A 24165-nucleotide genomic window follows, 5' to 3' on the forward strand; every position below is an offset into this window, starting at 1 on the left:
CCGTCATAATTAAGCAAAATTCAGAATGCAAAATTCATACTTTGATTTGAAGGGATTGAGAATCTAATGGTTGGCGAAAATATGTCTGACCCAATTTGATTGTTTTTAAAATTCAAGATGATATTTATGGTCATGTGTAGATAACAAGTTACTCTGTACAATGAAATCCTCCTTCCAGATAATTACAATAACACACTAAAAAAAGAGAAATATATTCATATATTCATATGCATCAGGCATACGGATAAAGGGATCTTGTGAAGGAAGCTGCATTCAAAGCTCATGTTATGAGACAAAGATGGGGTTTGCAGGTATACCAGACTACTCATTACAACAATCCATATGGTGGGGTTGCGAAATGTGACAGATAACTAGCAGAGCATGCAGCTGATAACATCTGGATTGCTGCATCTCTTTCCATGAATTCAAGTTATCGTATGTCTGGATAATGCATTTTCAGAAAGTTACACATACTTTTCAGACAACTTCACAGAGAATAAATTAACGATAAAGTTGAGTATAACTTATAAAGAAAATATATCCAGTGCTCTCAATGGATTTAACAGTTGACCTTTAAGACAAGTGATTGGGTAAGAGGGCCTCCATTGGCCCTGCTGGGTGCACATGTCTGCTCCCCTGTTACCTCGGTCAAAAAGTCTCTCTCGTGGGCCTGAACAGAACTGAAGCGACATTTTATAATTTCTTTTGATCAAAATTACCAAAATTTTAATTGATGTGATCAGCTCACATTGGGAAGCATGTTTTTTTTCCCCGTCTTCTCTGACCTTTCATTCTTCCTCATCTTCTATAAAGTATAAAGAAGTTTTTACATCTCAAGCTTGTTCAAAATGCTACAGTCAGAATTTTAACTGCCACCGAACATAGAGACCATATAACCATGCGTAACCAATAACTAATAAGTAGCTTTCCAAACTCACTTCACAATGTTACAAAACGGTTTTGTTTTTAAGAACAGCTGCTCGTTATACTGCCAATCTATTACAATTTTTATAATCCTAAATGTAGCCTTGGATAATAAATTGTAAGTCTCCTTTGGTCGTTCTCCTGGACCTTTGCAGAACTAGAAGAGACTTTTACTATGAGGCCACATGTTTTTCAAATTGCATTAACAAGCACACATACACAAGATTTGTCAACATTGTTTTTAGAAAAGTGCTATGCAAATGCAGGTTATTACTATTATTATTATTAGATTTTTCATCTGCAGTTATTGTTGTTAAAAGTCAATAACTGACATAAATTTGCAGAACATTTAGGAGCACAAACTTACTGGAGGTAGTTTGTAATTGAGGCAGGTATAATACTGTGAAACATATTTTTGACTAATAATAATTGTTCCCTATCAGTCCTTTGCACATCTGTCCTTTGCACATCTGTCCTTGGCACATCAGTTCTTGGCACAAAAACATTGGAAGATTAATGTGTGTGATTAAATATTGCCCTACATTGTTCAACCTCAAGATTGTATATTTTATCAAAAATGATTTATTTCACGTAAAACAATAAAAAATATAAAATACATTTTTTCTATATAAAAATGAACGTAATAAATAAAAGCTTCAGCCAAGAGTGTAAAGAGACCTCAAACTCCCTTTGGACTCTGTCTCTGTACTGTTTGTCTGTGTCAACAGTGTCAGTATCTCAGAAACATTTTAAAAGCTCCTGATGGGGATACATTGCACCAGATTGTTACACAATGTTCAAATGTTGGTTGGTGTAAAATTAACAAAACTGTAAAATACTTTAAATCTAAAAAAAAGAATTATTTCAGCAAATATTTAGTTAATAATTGTTTTTTCTGTTTATTCAATTCATATGTGGTCCCTGTCGTCCCATATTGAACTCTTGGTAAACATGTGAGTCTTTGTAGAGCAAAGGTTATCATGTAAACCATATTGATGTTTGGCAAAAGTTTTCACAGTTTTCATTTTGGCTCGTGGCAGTGGAAGCAGTGCAACAACTCTTTTACCTGGAGCTATACAGTAAGTATTGTGACTACAATTATTTTAACTATTAAGATGAGCCACAATACTATTTTAAACACTCAGTGTAGATATAATGTATGTAGTATGTTTAATCAAATTACATGAAGATATTACTAAACTAGTGTAAGAGATACAGCCTTTTTTGTTACAGCATTATTTATTCATTTGCATTTCTACAGTTGAATAAACCAATATAACATTTAACATTTAATATTTAATTAAGGGACCAAATGCTCCGTTAAGATTTTGGTTACTTTTTGGTCAATACCATTGACAGGTAAAGTAAGTGACAAGATAATCACCTTTTTTTTCATCTTGAAGGACTTTGTGTTTTCACGCCTTGATCACTCAGTGGTCGCAACAGAGTGCTTATCAGTGACCTAATTCATACTGTTAGTTTACTGACATTGCATTTTTTCAGGAGAAGCTCGCTAAAATCAACTTTCCCTTATTTTTAAATTGTGAAATATTCTTATATTATAAATAGAACTCTATAGGTCTATATGCCTTTACTCTAAACCTTTGTCATAAATCAAAGGAAATACGACAATTCCCTAATAAATGATTGGCTTATTAAACAGACTGTAGAAGTTACTTATTTTATCATTGAATGCCTACAAATGGTCTGAGATATGTTTGAATCGTTTAATGTAACCAGGAATAAGGGATATGGAACATTTATTGCCAAAATATGTTGGACATGCAAGGAATTTGACAGTTGTTGCATAATATTGGACAGTAAGACAATGAGATTATGAACAACATGACAAATGTAATTAATCAATCAATCTCAATCAATCAGATGCTTTTAAAGAGCAACATTGACACGGCCAAAATATGTAATTGTGAAGATTTAACAGAATTGGGTGTTTTGAGCCACGAGACCCTCAGTAAAACTTATGCCTTTGTCCTTCCACAGAGGAGGGAGGGGTGAACTTTGAGCGTTCAAAGCACTGTCTGTGCCTCCCTGTCCTCTGATAGAGCCCAGCTGGGGTATAAATGCCCCGAGCTGAAACTAAGAAATCAGTCTCAACTGAGTGCTCGCCAAAAACAAGGGAGAGCTTCACCTCACCCATGATGGGGGACCCAAAGCTCTGCCTTTTGCTGCTCCTCAGCACATCAGCATTGGCCTGTAAGTACTTCTCATTAAGCATTTCTTTTTAAGCATTGTACATACTGTAGTTTAAAGTAGTACATAGTTTAACATTAATGTTTTATTTTGATCCTCATTTGCTGTATGATTATTAACCACTGTATTGCTGCAAATAATTCAATCCTAGATTGTATTGCTTTCCTTTTAAAAACTTATTTTCACAAGACCGGACAATGCAGTTTAAAATAATTCACATAAAACTCCAAAATGTAACTGATTTTCTGCAGTATTTTGTTTTGCTAATGTATTACTTTTTTTCTGTTGTTGAGATTCCACCACCATAAAATGCACTACAAATTTGGAAATATAAATAAATACCACAATTCAACAAAACACATACAGTTTATTCAACACACGATGACTGTGTTGCAGCCATTGCCGAACATCCTCCAAGTCTGCAACACTGTTTGGCTCGCAGACGTCTCAAACTTAAAAACACCATCTGCATAAAGAGGAAGTCAGTCCTTTACAAGGAGATTGAAAAGTATCAGATAAATGATTGAACCTTAGGAAATACAATACCCATTATATTTTATAAGATGGTTGACTTTGTTTAATCAACTTTCACACACTCTTCTCTTAGGTGAAGGTATGAAACCAATCCACTGCTTGTTTAAAATAAATGACGTAATGGTTGAATGTATAATTAAAAAAACTAAACATTTTTTTAATAAAAGCAAAATGTCACCTCCCTCTGTGGAGACATGCTATAATAATATTACGAGCCTATTATGAGAAGGACCTGCAGATAAGTGTAGTTACAGGACTCTACTACATGTAGTCAGTTGCATTACAAATGCTAATGAATAAATTATCTGATTTTTTTCCCAAACAGTTGCCCAAGATCCAGATCAGCCGACCTGCTTACGTAAGTTAACAAGTTCAACCTTTTTGTTGACAACTAGTTTATTACATAGACTGGACACATTTATCTTCTTGCCATCTTTAATTTTCTCTTCTAGTGGGTGAAAGGTACAAGACGCTCCACAAGTATGAATACCTATATGAAGCTGAATCCTTGAATTTCATCAACGGCGGCTCACAGCTCAAGAACGGACCATTGGCCTCTTGCAAGGTGCCAGAAAGACGCAATCGTGTTCAGTCATCGCATTTGTATCTTTCCATCTTAAATGTCTCACACTGAAGGTAAAACAAACATTTTCCCTTTCTCACAGGTTGAAATTGAAGTTCCTCAGACCTGCAGTTTCATCGTGCGCACCACCGGCTGCATCCTGTATCAGGTGGTTGACACGGAAGCAGAGGGACTCCCTGTCTTCGGTCCTGCGCCGAGCTCTGATGCCTTTGCTGCTGAGATGGAGAAGTTTGTTACTATATAAAGATACAAAGAGCCAAAAATAATGATTTACTGTTAGTCTGATATCTGTGGGGGATTTGTACTCATAATCAAGCTAATAATCTTAAATGTTTTAGGTATCCTCTGAAGGTTGTGGTCAGCGGTGTGTACGATGTGAAACTGTACCCCGAGGATGGTGAGACAACAACCATTTTGAACATGAAGAGGGGCATCATCTCTGCCCTGGCTGTGCCTCTGCTGGAAGAAGACAAGAACAAAAGAATGGTGCAGTACTTAATCTTCACATTCATATTTAAATATCTGCAACACCACACTTTAAAGCGTCAGCACTGCATTCACGTTTTTTCCTCCCTGGTCTTCAATTTCAGCCTACCATACATGGCAAGTGCAAGACCTATTCCACTGTCAACACCAGAGAGGACATCGCAACTGACATCAGCCTCGAGAGGGACCTATCCACATGTGACAAATTTGTCCCATTGAGAGATCACACAAGCCCCTTGGCACTTATCTCTGGCATGGTAAGATCAAATTGTCCATGGAAGCAACACAAACTTTTCACACTTATAGATAGCTACTTCATGAATGCATCCCACCTCCCACCTTGGATCCAAATAACCATGGTGCACAGGGGAGAGCAACTGTTTCATAGGTTAAACTGAACAGTTGTAGAAAGAATGTTAGAAAAGGCTAGAACGGACTCAACTGCAACATGACTTATACTTATTATTTAAGTGGTATTCATCGAGAGTGAAATCTATATTTATACCATTCCCTTTCACCGTATTAATAAAAGTATCTGTCTGTTTTCCAGCACTACCCTCTTGCCCAGATGGTCAGAAGCTCCCAGACCTGCAACTACAAGTTTGACAATGTTGGGAAACACATGACCTCTGGGTCATGCACAGAGAAACACATCATCATTCCCTACTCTCATAAGTAAATGAAACCCAATATTAGACTTTGAAGTGCTCTTTCATTCAAGTGTATTTATTGAAACCTATTAAACAAGACGGTAACAGTCTGTACGCCTGTATTTTTTCTACAGGGGAGAATATGGAGTTACAAACGTTGGAAAGCAAAAACTGGTTTTAGTTGAGGTCTCTCCTCACAACGACAGAGTATTTGACCACAGTAAGTCATTTGGTTAATTTATATTCTTCTGATATAAAGGTAATTATTTAAATAAGGTCAATAAAACTAAGCATGTTGCTTGTGTATCGTAGGTGACATTGTGAAGGGTCTTCACATGGACACCGTGGAAGACAAGAGTGTCATCCAGGATAAAGATGCAGCTCTCAACCTCCTGAGAGAACTGGCCACTCTGCCCGAGACTGAGGGTGAGAGGAGGGCCCACCTCTTCCACAAGCTGGTCACCATGGTCCGTGGAATGAAGGCTGAGACCTTGAGCACCAGCATTCCCGAGGCTCTTGCTGTGTCCCGGGTCCTGACCTATCAGGTTCTGGCCCAGTGTGGAACCCCTGAGTGCAGCAGCACAATCATGCAGATCCTCAGGACCTTTGACAGCTCCTCAGCCGAGGTAGACGCCGGTGTTTTTGCGATGGGACTGGTCTCCAATCCCTCTGCCCTCCTGATCAACGACATGCTCGAGATGGTCAAATACAAGCGCAGCAAGCCCATTATGTATGCCCTGAGCAATATTGTGAAGAGGTGAGTGAAGCTATCGAAGCGTTATCTTAGGCAAACAACATTAGATCGTATGCTTTCCTTCTTTGCATGGAATGGTAAATGCTGGATTGAATCATAATTATTTATTCAACAGGTTTTACAAAGCTGAGGGAAAGCTGATCCCTGAGATTTACTCTGTCGCTGAGGTTATGGCTGCCGATTTGGGTGACTGTTCTGGTGATGAGGAAAACACTTTCTTGACATTGAGAGTGCGTAACCTTCCTAATTAGTCACAATTTAAATGACTGCTAACACCAAGAAACATAGTATGAATGTGTCCTTTGATTCCAGGTGGTTGGAAACATGGCTCCAGCTCTGATACCTGCTGGTCCTGCACTCACATCTGCCGTGATCCAGTGTGTGAACCAGCCCGCGGCTTCCCTGGCTGTGCAGGAGGCTGCCATCCAAGTGTTTAGGCTGACTCCCGTCCCCGAAGAGGCAAGTTACACTACTTCAAAGATTTGCAAACTTTATCTGAGTAATTATTTTCCCCTGTATAGTAATTGTATTGATGTCTGTTGGTCACAGGGCAGAAAGGTTCTCATGCAGGCCCTTTTGGATGGCGCCAGCCCAATGCAAAAGCGTATTGCTGCGTATCTGGTACTTATGAAGGACCCCAAGACCACTGAACTGGCACAGCTGGCTGATGCCTTGCCCAGTGAGCAGGACACACAAGTTAAGAGCTTTGTGATCTCACACATTACCAACATTTTGTCCTCAACTGACCGTGAGAGCCGAGAGTAAGTGAAAATAAGTTCAAGATCGACGTCAATTGAATTTGTTGGTTCACTATAATGTTAGGATGACCCCACATTTGATGTAATGTTTCATCCTTTCTAACAGATTGAGAGAGAAGATTCGAGATGCGCTGCAGAGTAACGAGATCGGGCCCACAATGGACCCCACCAAGTTCTCTCGTAATTATAAGATTGGATCAGTGGAGGGCAACATGATCTTTGAGGGTACCAGTTATCTACCCAAGGAGGTCATGCTTGAAATGACTCTGAAGGCATTTGGCTATGACATTGACATGATGGAGGTAAACATCTGGAGCTCCTTTCATTCGAATTGGGTTTTGAAACTATTTTCCAGTCAGCTGACATGTGACAGTGAACTACGCATCCCCTTTACAGATAGGTATGGAGGGGAAAGGATTTGAGCCAACCATTGATGCCCTGTTTGGAAAGAATGGCTTTTTCCCCAGCACTGCCCTGAAGACCATGTACTTTGTTTCTGACAACATGCCAGTCAGGATCAATGAGATCCTGCAGAAGATGCTCCCTGGTCTGAGGAAAGACAGGATGAAGAGACAGGTATTAGACCAATCTGTTTTGTACACATGACTAAAACATCTGTAATCGGAATCTGTTATTCAGAGAGTGAAAAATATTCTAAGAAAGTGTCGACATCTATGTTTAGGCCTCCCAGAACCTGATCAGGGAGATCGGACGCAACCTCAACAAATTGGTGAACGAAATGAGCAAGGCACAGTCTCCCGAGGCAATGGTTTACCTGAGACTTTTGGGAAATGAGCTGGGATATCTGAGGACCAACGAAATGGAGGAAATGGCCTACTCTGCTGCAAGGATGATTGACAGCATGTTTAAAATGTTCCCAACTGATGTAAGCATTTTTTTTTAAGACCATAGCTGATAATCATCAAAGAAGTATTCGTCGATGTACCATTTGTATCTTTATTTGCCACAGATCATGATGGCACTGATGACCAAGGCTGATAACACAATTTTTGCCCACTACATCTTCATGGACAATGAATTCTTCCTGCCTACTGTCACTGGTGTGCCTCTGAGGATCACTGTGTCTGGTACTTTCACGCCTGGCCTCAAGGGTGGAGTTCAGGTTGCTCGTGACATGGTACATACATATGTGTTTCACTTCCAGCAATGTCTTTTATTACATAACGTAGCATCAACTCTTTACGTTTCTCCTTTGCGTCCACACAGAGTGAGGTGAACTTCATGCCCTCCGCTAGCATTGAGTTTGTATCTCAAATCGGCTCCTTCATCCCTGAATATGTCAACTCTGGATTAGAGATGCACAGCAACATTTTCCATGAAAGTGGGCTCAAGGCAAAGATCTCCATGGAACGTGACAATGTCAAGCTGACCATCCCAGCTCCAACAAATCCAATTAAGCTCATTAGGATGACGTAAGTGTCATTTTGGGATAACGCAACAGGCTGGAAGTGCTTTCTCTTTTTGTGATTTTTTGTAATCACAGTCTCAATCTTTTCAATCTTTACAATCATCATCATCTTTTAAACAATACAATTAAAACAACAAAAGCTGAATTCTAACTTTTATGCATCTGACATTTAGAAACACACTGGTGGCTGTGACTGGATCAAAAGTGAGGACCCTGCCACCGATGGTAATGGACATGGTTGATGTTAGTGAGTGCACTCCTTTCTTTGCTGGAATGAAGTACTGCACAGCTCTGCAGTACACTGATGCTTTCCATCAAGAGACAGCCCCCTACTTCCCCATCACTGGAGACAGCAAGTGAGCAATACTTTCCAAACCATCGCCACACTTCTTTAAAAAAGTTATTACTTCTATTTTCAAATTATCTGAATTATCCTACATAGATTTACTGTGGAACTCCGCCCCAATGGTGATGTCACTGAGTACACAGCCACTGTTGCCTATGAGCTCCTTAAGGAGGGTGAAGAGGGCCGGCAGAAGGTTGACTCTGTGAAGTTTGTTCTGAGGGCTGAAGGTAAACTATAATATTCACTGTATGCTATGCCTTTTTCTTTTTAATATTGCCTTAAGTAGACCAAAAGGTTGTCGAGGTGTGTGACATAATTATATATTTGTCCTTAATAACAGGTTCACAGCCAACTGAAGCCACAGCAATCATGAAATATAACAGAAGAAAGAATGTCATCACTGCCGACATCCAAATCCCTGACTACGATGTGGAGGCTGGACTCCGGTTGGGTGTTGTTGATGGAAACACCAAGGGAAAAGGAACCCACTCTATTTCTCTTGACTTCATTAACAAGAACATCCCTCAGCTCTCTCTGGTTGGCCGTGCCAAGTAAGAAATCCTCCTTAGCATTGATGTCACCCTCATGTTGACAGCGCGCTAACTCAATGGTCCATTTTACAGTCTGAAGGCCATGAAGGAGGGTATGCTGCAAGTCCAGCTTCTTGTCCCCTCAATCAATGCTGATGCCACCATAACAGCCAATATGAAACGAATGGAGGAATTAGAATTGGAGCTTAAGAGTGAAATCAAGGTCATGGCCGCCAACTCAGAGCAGAAAATCACAGTGAAATATGGTAATTTTTACAATTATTTATTATTATAAGAGTAATACATGCTAGTTCATTTAACATTTGTTTACTTTTTTGATGTGTTCATTTAATCCTAGGTTACATTTAAGAAGTATTGTTAAAATTGAGGGCTTTTACACAAAATGCCACATTTGATTCATTTTTTCTTCGACTAAGTCAAACATGGGGATTTGAGGAATATTCCTTGTATTGTTTTCTATTGTTGCAGATGCCAGCCATTTGGAGTTTGCATTCATGTCTGAGGTGAACGCTGACACTACTAGCCTGCCAACTTCTTATTTGGTTGAGCAGTACGGTAACCCACTTCTTGACACGCGTGTGGGGCAGACTGACATGAAAGTCCGTCACATCTTCACAAAGTTTGTGGAGGTATGAATCTTTGATTAAAAAAGGCATTCACAGTTTCTGTTGTTTAGATTTTTAATGTTGGGAATTAATGAAATACTGGTTAATGTTTTCTTAGGCAGCAAACAACTACATGGAAAAGTATGGTGCTGATCTACCTTATATGCAGAGCTTCAGAGTACCTGATGTGCCTGAGATTTCCCTGCCAGAGACATTGTTCCTAAATAAGTAGGCGAAAACAAAATTTTGTTGAATTGTTAAAGTTAGTGTCATTTTACTGGACATTTATTCCTTTTACTTTTGTCCTTATAACAGTGAGGCAAAGGCTGTCTACTACTTCAACAATGAGCGCTTCACCATGGATATCCCTCTACTTCTTGGCGGAAAATCAAGCAAAGACCTTAACTTCCCTCCAGTTTTGACCACACCAACCGTGTCTCTACCTGACTTTGGATTGGAGATAAGCTCAATGGAAATTCCAATCCCCGAGTTTGTTGTACCCGAGAGTTTTATTTTATCTATTCCTCTTTTTGGAAAAGCTGAGGTGTCCACTCTGATAAAGAGCAACCTATATGACATGGAGGCCTCAATGGCTGCTGGGAAAGATGTTGTGGAAACACCAAGCTATTCGGCTAAGTTTGATGTGACTGGAACCTCGCCACTTGACATCCTCTCCATAAAGATTGAAGGTATTTCTTACTAAATATAATTCACGAAGCCAGGATTTGAATAGTTGGTACAATTAGCACCAATTTAAACATATGCACTGTTCAGTCTAGTTAAAATATTTTTCAGTTGACGTTTTCAACTTAAACTGATGTAAAAAGGTAATTTCCCTTTGTTTAAGTGAACAATGTATGTGTAATCAAGTTATACATCATCTGTTCTTCTTTTGTGCTTTTTGTAGGCTCTGGAATGTTGGCCACCACTGACTCCATCAAGGCTCAATTGAACAGCTCTTTGACACATAGGTTCCTCGATGCCATGATTAGTATTGTTGAGGATGTAACTATTACAGACAAAATTACTTTGAAATCAAGCAGTAAGATGGAAGCCAAAAGCCCATTGGGTCTAGATATTACCTTAGAGCACAATGGCATGACTGGAATCAACACTGAAGACATTTCTGCTAGTAGCCACTTTGAGGGATCACTCACTGCTGGACCCATCTATGGCAAGACCGTTTCATTCCAGTCATTCAACATCTTTCCTTTCAAGCCAGAAGCAAAAATTGATTCTACTGTTAAGCTTGACTCCACAATTGGTCAGGCCCAGAACACAATTGCAGCAACTCTGGCCAATGGTGAATTCTCAGTTGTGTCTAACACCAATGCCTTTGAAGACACCTTGACCCATCTTGCAGAGCTGTCCTTCAAAGACAGCAAGCTCTCACTAAAATGTGATGTAAATGCCCTTGCTCTTGGCATGAAGATCCGTAACCAGGCTGAAACATCTGCTGGTGCTGGTGAAGTCCTCATGAGAATAGAGACAAATGCAGACCACTCTGAAAACCGTGGTTACTCTCTGTTGACTGCCACTCTTGACGTCAGTGGTCTTGCTGTTAATAGCGATGCCACCATGAAGCTCCTTGAGAATGAGGCCACTCACAAAGCTACTTTGAAAATGAACAAGGACGGTTTGACCACAAGTGGAACAACCACCCTCCAGAGCCCCTTGTCCTTGGAAAACAGCTTCAACGCTGAGCTTGATGCTTCATTGGCCACTCTGTCCATTACCAACAAGGCTGCAATGCGTGATATCAAGGTCGATAATGCCAACACTCTGACCATTACTCCCTCTGGCCTTGACTTTGACTCCAAGGCTGAAGCCACCGCCAGTGAGTATGCCACTTACACTCATGATATCACCGTCAACATAAAACCCTACACTGCCTCTGCGAATGTTAAAAACAATCTGAACCTTCTGGCGGCCCAATTCGTTAATGAGGCTCAGCTGCAGGCAGAGCTAAGAAAGATGGACCTGACCGGAAGCCTAAAAGCCATGTATGGCGAGGAAGAGATCAAGCACACCTATCAAGTAAATTATGCTGATATGATTGCAAATGCAAAATGCAGCACCACTGGAAAACTCTTGGGAACACACATGAGCCACAACACCGAGCTTGAGCTTGTCGGTCTTGCTGCCAGGATCACCAATGACGCCCGCTTCAACTCCCAGCCAATGCGCTTTGACCACACCATCCGATGCAGCATTGTCCCTTTCGACTTTAACCTTGATGCCATTTTCAATGCTGATGGAGACATGACCATGTATGGAAAGCATAGTGCCCAGCTTTACGGCAAGTACCTCCTTAGAGCACAGCCGCTGGCTTTTGGTACCTCACATGAATGCAGAGCATCAATTAACCATCAGCTAGACAGCGGTTTTGCTCTTGAGACCACATTTGATAACAAGATGGATACTGTTCTGTCACTCCAGGAGCAGAGATCCAGTCTTAGAATGAAGTCCAACATGAATAAGCATGCCTTTAATCAGGACATGAGTCTTTACAACACAGCTGATCGAGCTGGAATTGAGGTTTCTGCTACCATCTTCACAAACATGCTCAATGAAGAATCTTCTGAGAACCAGCAATTCACCATTGCTTCCTTCCTCAAGTATGACAGGAACACAGAGAGTCACATTATTCATTTCCCTCTGATTGAATATCTGCCTGCATTCTTGGAAACCATTAAGGGTGTTGTAGTGCATGTTGCAGAGGTATTGCAAGAGTACATCAACAATGAGGAGATAAGGGATAGACTAAAAGCTCTTCCCCAGCATGTAAGCGACTTTGTTTCTGGCCTGAATATTGAAGGAAAAGTTGTTCAGCTGAATCAGTATTTCAGTGATCTTTCCCAAGCTAACATCATCTCCATGGAGGATGTGGAAACATTGTTGACAAACCTGAAGGTTACTGTTAAGAACCTGTTGGCTGAACTTAGTTTTTACTTCCAAAACTTTGCTGGTATGGTAAAGGACATTATTGTTAGTGTCACCCTGCCAGAAACCTTTGTTCAGAAGATCCAGGAACATCTGGATGCCCTTAATGAGCAGTATGACATCAAGGCTATGGTTGTTTATATGATTGATTTTGTGACAGGGGTTATGGACCAGATTCAATTAGACGAACTGTATGCCAGCAGCCTTGAATTCCTCCGTGATATTGATTACGAATATGATTTATTGGGCAGCCTTAAAATTATTATGAGTGAAATAAAACACAGGATTGAGACATATGACATGCAGAATATTGTTGCTGAGCTGAAAAACTTTATTTCATCCATCAACTTGAAATCTAATTTTGAGAGACTAGTGAGTTATATTCCCACAGAGACCTTCAGCGAAATAATTGATCAGATTAGGGAAATTATTCTGGAGCTTGACGTTGTAGGTCAAATCAACACATTCTATGCCAAAATGAGGGAGTTGATTGTGAAGTTTGAGGCCTACAAAAAAGTCCAGGCTGTTTTGGAAGGGGCTGTTGAGCTCATGAAGCAGTTCAGGATTGAGGAATCTATCAGGGATGTGCTAAACATGGTTAAGGACTCATACATCACTTCTGAGTTGATAGGAGTCTATACTATTAACTATTGGAAAACAACTGAGGTTAAGGATGTAATTAAACATTTAAATATGTTTATTGAAGAAATTGCACGAAAAGTAAGGACTTTGGATTATAATGAATTTGTGGATAATGTTAATGAAATTATTGCTTTTTACACAGGTTTTGTAAATAATTTGATTAAGACTTTTAAAATCCCCCAGAAACTTGAGGCAACAAGAGATTTTGTCAACCTTCTGTTGTCTTCTGTCAGAGCCTTAATAGAAAACTTGAGAGAAATTAAAGCTGCAGAAATGGTTAAATCAGTAAAGGACATCATTGACCATGTTGTTCTTGACAGTGTTAAGGCACTTGCTAAATCTATGAAAGAAGAAATTGTGAATATTGATGTCAAAGAAGAGATTACCTCTTATCTGGAATTTGTGGTAGAATTCTACAATCTGGTAAACGAAATCTTCAGCGATATAGTTGAGATTTTTGAGGACGAGATGCTTGAACAAAAAATATTCAGTGAGATTCAGCAGATCATTGAAGGACTTATTATTGAACTGAAGAAAGCTGAGGTGAATACACCATCCTTTACCATGCCTCTCACTGACCTTGTTGTGCCCTCTGTGAAGTTCAGCATGGATCAGTTTAAACAGTTTGAAATCCCAACACAGCTGGACATTCCTGAGTTCACCATTGTTAACTCCTATACCGTGAAAGCCACAACAATTTCTTTTGATGACATCAAGCAGAGAATCATTGACCTTTTGGATTTCATTGTCAACCTTGAGATCCAAATGCCTGATGTGGATGCTTTCTTTGGAGATCTCACAATGAACTATCTTCCTTCCATGCCCGAGATGACGTTCCCAGAGATTAGCCTTGATAAGATCATGTTCCCCACCATCCCGCGAGTTCCAGTAGAAAAGCTTGTTGAATCCCTTCAGTTTCCTGAATTCACATTGCCAACCATTCCAACTCAGATCACAGTGCCATGCTTTGGTAAACTCTATGGTGAGATTAAATTACAAACTCCCATCTACAATATCAAGACCTCTGCAGAGTTCCAGAACTCCACCGAAGGCAAAACGACACCTCAATTCACCGGATTCATTACTTCCCAGGCAACATCTCCAAGTTTTGAAATTCTTAATTACAAGCTTGACTCCACTGCTCGTATTGCAATCCCAAAATTGAATCGTGTTGTCCTCACTGAGACTTTCAAGTTCAAACATCTTGCTCTTGGTGTCGAACATCAAGCATCTTTAACTCTCTATGGTTTATCAGCCCAGGCCCAAGGCAAAACAACGATTAAGGTCATCACGGCACCTTACACCGCTGACTTAAGAAACATAGCCTTTTTTGCAATGGAAGGGGGAATGGCTGCCTCTCTAGATACAACTTACAATCATATAGTGGACCTTCCAATTGTCAATATCAGGAGTGAGGCTACTGTAACCCAGAAAGCAATTGCTCGCCAAAATGCTGACACCCTCTCTCTAACAATTGATAATTCAGGTGCTGCCAAAGTCAATGCTGAGGATGGCACTCACAAGAGCAACTTGCAATTGTCACTCAATCCCAGAATTTGCACGCTAACTTTCTCAGGTGACACAGACTCAACCATTTTTAAGATGAAACAGCAAATTACTGCTGAATCTGACCCCTTTTACTACGTGAAGTTCAATATCCGCAATGAGGCAGAGGGCCCAGTCATTAAGAACAGTCTTGTTGTGGCATCTGGACATGCCAACCTTCATGATATAAAGGCAGAGCTGAAAGCAAACCATGTCACAGAACTGTATGGTTCAGTCACTGGAGTTCTGTCCAACGGAATCAACATCATGCTTCGTCCTTTTGAGTTTGTCTTTGAATTTCAAAACAGAGGAAATACCAAAGTCAACATTTTTGAAACTCTGATTGCCAAGATAGATTTGCAGAATGATTACTCGGCCACTCTCAAACCTGACAGCCAAAAGGTGAACACTGTTCTTCTGGCTCGCCTTAATCAGTACAAAATGTTCTACAACTTCACCGTTGACAATAATGAAAAAGAGGCCGGCATATTTGTTGCCATTGAAGATGAGGCCAACCTTGACTTTCTGAGATCACCCATCAGCGTCCCTGAGATAGACTTGCCTTTTATCAACTTCAAAATTCCAGCTATCACTGATCTGGACTTGTATGAGCAGACTGGACTGAAGAACGTTTTGACCACCGCTGAGCAGTCTGTGGCCGTGGAAGCAAAAATAGTTTACCAGAAAAGCCTGGATGCCGACGTTGTTGACATGATGGGTCTGATCCAGATTCCCTCCGTGGGTAATCTGTTGAGTGAGCTGTCCTTCAAGTCTGCCATCATTAATCTGAATGTCAATGCGGGACTGTATTCTGAGGATGATCTTGTGTTCCGTCTGGGTGCTACCACAGCCTCCGTGTTTGAGAGCCTGAAAGCCAAACTTGATGGCACCGCCAGTCTGACCACCAGGAGGGGATTTAAATTGGCCAATTCCCTGTCCCTTGAAAATCCTCACATTCAAGGCACTCATGACAGCGCCATCAGTATGAGTGCTGAGACTTTTGAAACTGCCATATCCGTGGCTACTGTCGGAAAGATTGTCCTGCCTATTCTCAGCCTAGATGCAGACCAAAATTTTGTTGCAGACAACAAAGACAAAACAAATGCCGTCTCCACCTTGAAGATGACGGGAAAGTTAAACATCCCTGTGATCGAAGCAGTTGGAAAGGCAGAGGCTGACCACAGTCTGAAGCTGGAGGGATGCTTTGAGTATGTTTCCATGGAGTCATCTACAAAGGCCAACATGGATGGTACAATGCTTGACGATTATCTACTTTTGGGAGTCCTGGATGAAGACGTTACTCTGTATTTCAATAAAGATGGCCTACGCTCCACCTCCAAGGTGATTGCTGATGTCAAGCTTAACGAAGGCACTACCAAAGTTATTGCCATGGATTTAAATGAGAATCTTGCTGTAGAAGCCTCCCTTAACCGTGTGTATGCACTGCTTAAATATAATGGCAACAACGAGGCAAACTTGTTTGATTTCCACACCAACGGAAAACAGGTTGTTCAGGCCGCCATTGATTTGTCGCCAACCTCTTCCTTGACTGCTGACATTGAGATAACTATGTCTCAGCCAAGCAGCCTAGGTGACTTGAGCTTGTTTGAGAAAAATGTTGCTGAGGTGACAGCCTTGAAGCAGAAGATCTCTTCCAATTGCAAGTTTGTCAGCCCTCTGTACACCACAGAAATGGCAGCAGAAGTAGAGGGTGATACTCCCGCCTTCAAAGTCACCTTAAAGTCTTCCGCCACTTCTGTCATTGTGCTCTTTGAATATGACATGGATGGTGAGTTGATCAAATTCCCCTAACACGTTTATCTGTTTTATTTTGCAAGCATTGGGCAGCGTTAAATCTCACAAAATATTTCTTTCAATAGCTTCTACGATTGTAAATGTTGAGAAGGAAGCTCTGAAAATGGAGAGCAAGGTGGTCCTGACACACGCTGACATCACCATGGATGCCACTCATGTCATTACCCAAGCCTTGAGGTAATATTGTGCATTTGTTTTGCAATTCGTATTTAAGTTAAAGTACTTCTGCAATTAAAACAATTTGTTCCTTCTCTTAACATTTTAAAAGAAAGGGCAAGGTTGTATTTGTATTTAAAATACATTATTCTTACAGTCACTCTCGCCATACCCTGAACGTGGACATCACAAGTCCTACTTTCACTGATGCAAACCTTCGTTATGCTGCTGGCAGAGAAGGTATCACAGCATCAGCATCCACCCCATCAACTGGCTTCCTAGGCTTTCAGTTCAGTGGCAGAGTTCCATCTCAGATGACTGCAAGAGTCTATGGGCGTTATCCTGTGAGTATCACTAGCATGACCTTTTCTGATGCAATGGGAAACTAAATACAAAAAAATCTGATAAAATTGTATTTTCTTCTATTTAACAGTCTGCCCCAGAGATTGACGTTGACATGTTGGTCATCAGATCATCCTCTAAAGACGCCGCTAATATGAACCTGCACATTGTATACAATATGGAGGCACCCAAAGTAATGCTCGATGAACTCAAGATGAGACTACCTTCCATCGTCTCAACATTCACAATCTTTGCTGATAAGTACCAGGTCACAAGCAAAATAGAAGGGCTGAAAAACTCTGTTGTTATCCCCATCAGAGAGGCCTATGATGCTGCAATCAATTATAATAATCAAATGACCCAGCTGTCAATCTTGTTCAGGAACACCATTGTCCAGTACCATCAGTCTGTACAGGTATTTTTGGATGCTGTCGTCAAGGTGTTGAGGGAAACCCAGTTTAAACTGCCTGGTTCTAATGAGATGACCACCCTCCCGGTTGTCCTTAAAAAGCTGGCCAGCAGCATTGCTGTTTTCCTAGATATGACCGTTCAGACTATCTCGTCCAACATGGAGGCCTACTACAACCCCTTTGTTGAGCAGATCAGGAGTGTGAAATTGCACATGCCAGTTGGTGATCCAATGACTGGAGGCCAGGTTTTGGATCAAGTAAAATCAGTTCTTAAGCAGGCATTTGATGAACTGATTGGCTTTTTGAAATATATGGAGAGTCTTGACACAATGATAGTGAATACTGGTAAAACCCTAAAAGATATGTTGTTGAATTCACAGGAGTTGGTTGACACTGTCAACTCTGACTATTTAGATCCATTGCTCATTAACATCAATGTCATCCACCGCAACCTTGTCACAGTCCTAAAGAATATTGTTGATCGGATCTCTTCCCTAAATATGGAGCAATTCAACAGTTCATTTGAGTACATTATTGACACGTTCATCTACTTAGTGAACCAGTTCAATAACACTGTTAATGGTTTCCTGCAACAAGCTCCAGAGGAGGCTCAAACCTATATGAAAGTTAGTGACGGAAGGCTTGAGATTGAACTTCCACTTTCATTCGTGCAGTGAGAATCACTCATAGATTAAGGCCAAAGTACATAGGAAATACTACTATCTGTTTAAAACACATACTTGGACGAAAATGGACGATTTTCTCTATAACCATATTTATAACAAGAAGATTGATGGTTTATTGTGTACAAACATTGTAACATTCTACTGAAACTCACCTTCCTGCAAAGAGTTAAAACCCTCAATAAAATGCATTAATGCAGTATGAAAATGTCTCAATTCCTGTTTTGTCACAATATTGACATATCAATTTTGATATATCAGAATTTATTTATTGATTCAAGAGGTGAGTGAAACAAATAGATTAGGTTTGAGATCATCGAAAAAAGGTGTACTATTATAATATACAGTAGGCCATTCAGTTGTCTATTGCAGCAACTCAGACGAACTGTTTCACAATAATATAAAACACAATTACAAAAGTTATGTTTTGATCCCACAAAGGTACATTAGGTGATCTACAAACACCCAAGTTATTTCCGTCTGGTTAACAATGGACATATATCATTCATTGGCTTAACTAATGTATGAAACATTGGACTGAGGTAGATATTACAAAATGGTTAATTGTCAAAACAGCATTTCTATATGCACTGGTCAAAAAAATCACCTTGGTAGAAATATAAAAATGCACAATGTATACAAGAAAATATAGTACAACTAAATGAAATGAACTAACTAAACATTAGTGTAACGGTCTTAAATCAGAGACAGGTGTCCATCCTCTTTAGGAATACTGTTTTTCAGTGCAAAAAGAATGTTGAGGTCTTCATGGACGATGCAATCAAGTTCCCAAGAGAGACCCAAGTCAACCTGACTGGCTCTGAGGAGACGACGCCTCTCCTCGAAATGCTCAATAGGCTGACCTACAGCATTACTTCTGTGCTAAAAGGGACAATGCACCTTTTTGTTGTAAAAAGTATTTCTTCAGTGACATTTTCGCCGTGATCGGAAAACTGCAGGTCACAATGTTCAACGATGATGTCATGGCTGGAGCCAAAATAACTAAAGAGATTAGGGACTGGTTAAAGAGCATGACCAATCCTATTGTTGATCTTATGAAACACCCAGAGAGACAAACTGGGTGACACCTTAAAATGATATGCTGACAAATCTCAGGGCTTTGTTGAACAACACACTGAAGTCTGAAGTCCTTGAGGCTATTGCTGTTACCTTAATGAAAAGAATCACACTCTATGAAAACAACGGTGTTGACACCAATATCTATAAATGAAAGCATTAATTACATTGTGGATGTTTTGAATCCATAGTGAATAGTGAATGTAGTAAATCAATTTTCTCACAATGTTACTGACTTTATGCAGCACACTCCTGCTCAATATGGGACTGTGGTGGCGGGCGTGGTTTCAGCTCGGCTGCAGGTGGGAGAAAGAGGGGGAGTGGCTCGGGGAACAGTGCCAGGTGAAAACCATCAGCTGTTGGGGATTGTGTGTATGTGTGTGTGGGTGCTCTCTGGCATTTAAGTAATGACGAGCGAGGAGAGAGGGGGCGAGTGAGCTGGACGCCGGAGTGGTTTCGCCTTGAAACGAACAAATAAAACTGATTACATTACCCGACCCTGGCCTCAAGTCCCTGTGTCCGGAGCCCGAACGACCCACGTTACGTACAGGGACTTATCTAACAATTAATGGAAGGAAGCTTGAAATACATCTTTGACTCCATCTTAAACAATGAATTGAAGGATTGCAATGATGCTTTTTAAAATGCTACAGCATTATCTCAATATGAATGTTCCAAATATAGCAACTTAACTTCTTCTATCAGATTTTTTTTTTCATTTTTCCTGCTTTGGAGGCCTGCAATAGACAAGAATTTAGATGAAATTAAGAGTTACACTACAAAACAATATCAGCCTTGACTGTCATTTTGATGGAAAAAGTTCTGTTAATTCTGTAATATCTGCTATTTTAAAATCTAATTCAAATTCAACATATATTGGTTCACGATCTATTAGCTTGTCCGATCTGTGAGTACAATGAAAGAAGATGGTAAATCGCAGCCCAGGCATCAAAGTTTAAACCTTTTGATGATGTTTTCAACTGGAATTATTCTGAAATGTAACATTGCAAACCTACCTTTCTGTGGTGAGACATGAATTAATGATCATTCTCAGAGTTTAAATCAAGACTTTTCTGACTGCAATTCTCCTCAGAGTTCTGACCCACCTTCCACCCGAGGAAGGTGTAACCTGCACGAATAACCCAAAACACCTTTGTAGGTATTCAGAGACTTTAAACTGTAAAATCAACAAATGTGCTCTCCGTTACCAATGTGGGGTGACTGATTCCTCAGGCCCAATACATGTAATGTCTATTAGGAACCAGAAGGGAGCACTGGAACATATTCTTTATAAACCATTCAATGCTACAATCAGATGACAGAATCTGTGTGTTGGTAAATCAATTGGTACCAAAAATAGATGTGTTTGTTGGGACTGGGAACGATAATATGCCACACTGGTAAATGTACTTGGTTGTTGTATGGTCCTTGGTTTTATAAAGACATTTGGCAGAAAGGCGTTGTGTGTGTATGATTATCAGATAATTTAGTTCTCCATTTAACCTATCTTTCAGATTCAATAAATACAATTTAAATGTGAAATAAAATAAGTCAATCAGGCGTTTAGCAAGTTCAGCTGAATCGCTCATTGACTTTTGGACTTTTGATTGTCTCCACTCAACCGTTCTAGAACATGTTATCAACTAGTTCCTGACACACATGTACATTTACCCTTCTACAGCATGCCAGTCCTTATGTAATGTTATACGCAATCAATTAAAACCCAGGACCAACATGTATGATGTCATTCTGGAAGATCAACACTTAAAGCTCGGTCAACTAATATTGGTTCATTGTCAGTTATTCAAATTCTAAAGCCTGCTGTTTACCCACAGACAAACTCAAACGCAGCTGATGTATAGAATTAAACATGAACTGATGTGAGCAACAATAATCAAAAAACTCAACAACAGGTTTACCAGGCCCTACTTTGGTGGACAGATACGCATTTCTATAATTGTAAAATCATGCTTTTGAACACCTGGAGGAACTCATTTAAAGCTCAACCACTGAAATAAACAGAACTTTCTCTCCAAACTCAACAATTTCAGCTTGACGCCAGTCTTGCACAACCCAGTTCTGCACACTCATAAGTGCAGGTGAGAAGCACGCAGGACACAACATTGGGTGTTTGTTCGGTTGTTAAGCACTGCCATGATTGGGGCACAGCCCTGGAGGTGACTCTTTTGATGTGGTTGTGTAATGGCCCATGGGCCGTCCCAAAAAAAAACACAGGCGTAAGTCGTACAATAATAGCTCCTCGCCCAAGGACCTTTTTATTCAACATTTCAGCCTACTGGAAGCTAAATGGAGTGAGTGGATACAGCAATGTAGTTTCATGACATCATGAAACTAGTTTCTCACATCCCTGCTGCAGTGGATTTAAGACACACACTCACAAAATATTGATTTAGCCATGTTGGTTAGTAGCATACGTGTCTTGTAAGTTATCAAGCTATCAAAATGTTTTTTGAATCACAATTATTGTATTATCTTAATGCTGCTGTTGGTTTATAAAGCACTGAATGGTTAAGGGTCAAAATACCTGTCTGACCTGCTGTTACGTTACAATCCGTCCCGACCTCTCAGGTCGTCTGGGACGGGTCTGCTTTCTGTTCCCGGAGTCAGAACCGAACACAGAGAAGCCGCGTTCAGTTTTTCTGCTCCACATCTCTGGAACAAGGCCCCAGAAAGCTGCAGGTCTGCTGGGACGCTCGGCGGCTTCAAGTTGAGACCGAAGACTTTTCTGTTTGCTGCTGCCTTTAATTAAACCTCATTCAAGGATGACGTGCATCTGAACACGCTGCAGCAAGACAGAACTAAAACATAACATGGGAGGCTGTCTCTGTCGCCTCCCTTCTTTTCTTCATTCTTTTAACCCCAGTCATGTCCTGTGTGGAAGGGATATTCTTTAAACCTGTGTTTGTCACACAATCATTGTTTTCTCATAGTTGAAAAGCATTTAGCAATGTTATATGACTAACAAACCACACTGATGATATTCAGATTTTTTCCCCAGAACTCAAGTTCCTAATGCAACTTACTATCAATAACACAATTCACTCGTAAGCGTAAGTGTAGGACTGACATTGTTAGTGTATAACTGTGGATACGTTGTTTATTAATGTTAGTTTAGACAGCATGACAACATAACATTCAGCTATTATCACTTCAAATAACGTAACTAAGAGTGTAGTTCTTGATATCACAAAAGTTGATATACTGTATATCAAAAGTTAAAATGAGTCAGCCAGTTGAGCCAGGTTGAGTAAGTAGCCGCTCCAGTTCGCCACTTCAGTCCATAATCGCACCTGTATTGGCTGTAAAATAAGGACATTTGTATCCCCTTTCTTTCAGTGGTCATAATGTTGATGCATCTTTCTAATCCGGAGCTTTTCTATAATGTAAACAGCAGCCTTGTAACCAATGAAATTATACAAACATGAAGGTTATACAATGTCTGTTGATGAATTGTATTGTAGTGTATTACATCACATAGAGGTAGTTCTAATATTCATCCACCACTTTTTAAATAAATTAACAATTATACCAATCCATAAAATAACATTAGCCTTCGTGTATGGTAGGCTTCATTGCACAGGTGTTGTATCAGACTGCAGACTATTTAGGCCTCGAATATTGCTCCACTTACACATCAATTACACATTTTCCCCGTTAAATCAACAAAATGGGACTCAGCATTAGTGATCAGTCCAAAAGTTATTGTGCTAATCAAAGGTTTAATACATTTTCATACATCCTAAGCTCTCTAATAAATGTATCGATGCATGTTTACACCCTCTGCTATTTTTTATACATCAACATTTTAGAAGACATTTTGAATTTCCGTAATAATTATTCATCAATTTGTATGTATTAATTATACTTGTTACTTCCACATCTGACCCAGGCCCCATGACATATTTTGTATACTGTAATCACTGTACCTGTGCTGCTGTGACTCTTGTGAAATGTCAGCCTTCTTCTGCCTGATTACTTATCTTGAGTTCACTTCTGTTGTAATCCTCACCCAACAGCTGTCAGAGACCTATCTAACTAAGTTAAAGGTTAACCAATAATGTTAAGAGACCTGTCTGATCAGCAACAAATAAGACACAAATGCACTGTTTGACTGTGACATTGAATCCATTGGTTTGCTGTACCTCAAAGCTTACTTTTGAATGGTAGGATATATCGTACAATAAATAATGTCAAAGTTCCAGTGGGGTCGACGTGATCCAAACTTCATCATCGGAGGGTGTACGCATAGGCTCTTCATCGGTCATTGTGTTGTGACCATGGGGACGGTCCACACAGCCATGGGACAGGTTTTGCTACTGCCATTTTCAAAATATTTTGAGGATGCCTTCCATCAATGATTATGGTTAAATCTGCTGGTGGAATGCACTGTTACCCAGAGCTGAAATTTACACCTTGTAACGTCTTGTTTTTTTCTGACCCACTGTCAAAAATAATTCAGTTCACTGTATTTCAAGACAAGGAGTAACCTCTGTCTATGGGAGACATTTTGTTGCCACAGCAGGAAAGCGTAACACACTAATAATGCTAAAGATCACTGTTTTCCCTCCAGGTGTAAGCCATGCCAAAACGACACAATTAGTGAATTGCACCACATGAGCAGGAATAAAAACAATGATCTCATTGCCAAAAGGTCTCTTTTTCCATCAAAATATGTGATAAACTAAAATTACATTACAATC

General features: G+C 40.1%; 1 protein-coding gene across 1 annotated transcript; it reads left to right on the forward strand.

Moving 5' to 3' along the window:
- Nucleotides 1–1900: 1900 nt before the first annotated feature.
- Nucleotides 1901–18575, forward strand: apobb.1 (apolipoprotein Bb, tandem duplicate 1). Its single transcript, XM_037449938.2, has 29 exons — nt 1901–2003; nt 2926–3138; nt 3995–4027; nt 4122–4234; nt 4335–4480; nt 4591–4738; nt 4843–4995; nt 5289–5413; nt 5523–5608; nt 5701–6145; nt 6258–6372; nt 6455–6601; nt 6692–6903; nt 7007–7202; nt 7297–7476; nt 7583–7786; nt 7871–8038; nt 8128–8333; nt 8503–8685; nt 8772–8902; nt 9016–9226; nt 9299–9471; nt 9695–9855; nt 9950–10059; nt 10147–10520; nt 10739–16750; nt 16842–16953; nt 17090–17276; nt 17366–18575. The coding sequence occupies exons 2-29, from the start codon at nt 3006–3008 to the stop codon at nt 18359–18361; spliced, it is 11460 nt and encodes a 3819-aa protein (XP_037305835.2). The 5' UTR covers nt 1901–2003; nt 2926–3005; the 3' UTR covers nt 18362–18575.
- Nucleotides 18576–24165: the final 5590 nt, after the last annotated feature.

This window comes from Pungitius pungitius, chromosome 20 (genome assembly GCF_949316345.1).
Source record: "Pungitius pungitius chromosome 20, fPunPun2.1, whole genome shotgun sequence".
In the NCBI taxonomy this organism is placed as follows: domain Eukaryota; kingdom Metazoa; phylum Chordata; class Actinopteri; order Perciformes; family Gasterosteidae; genus Pungitius; species Pungitius pungitius.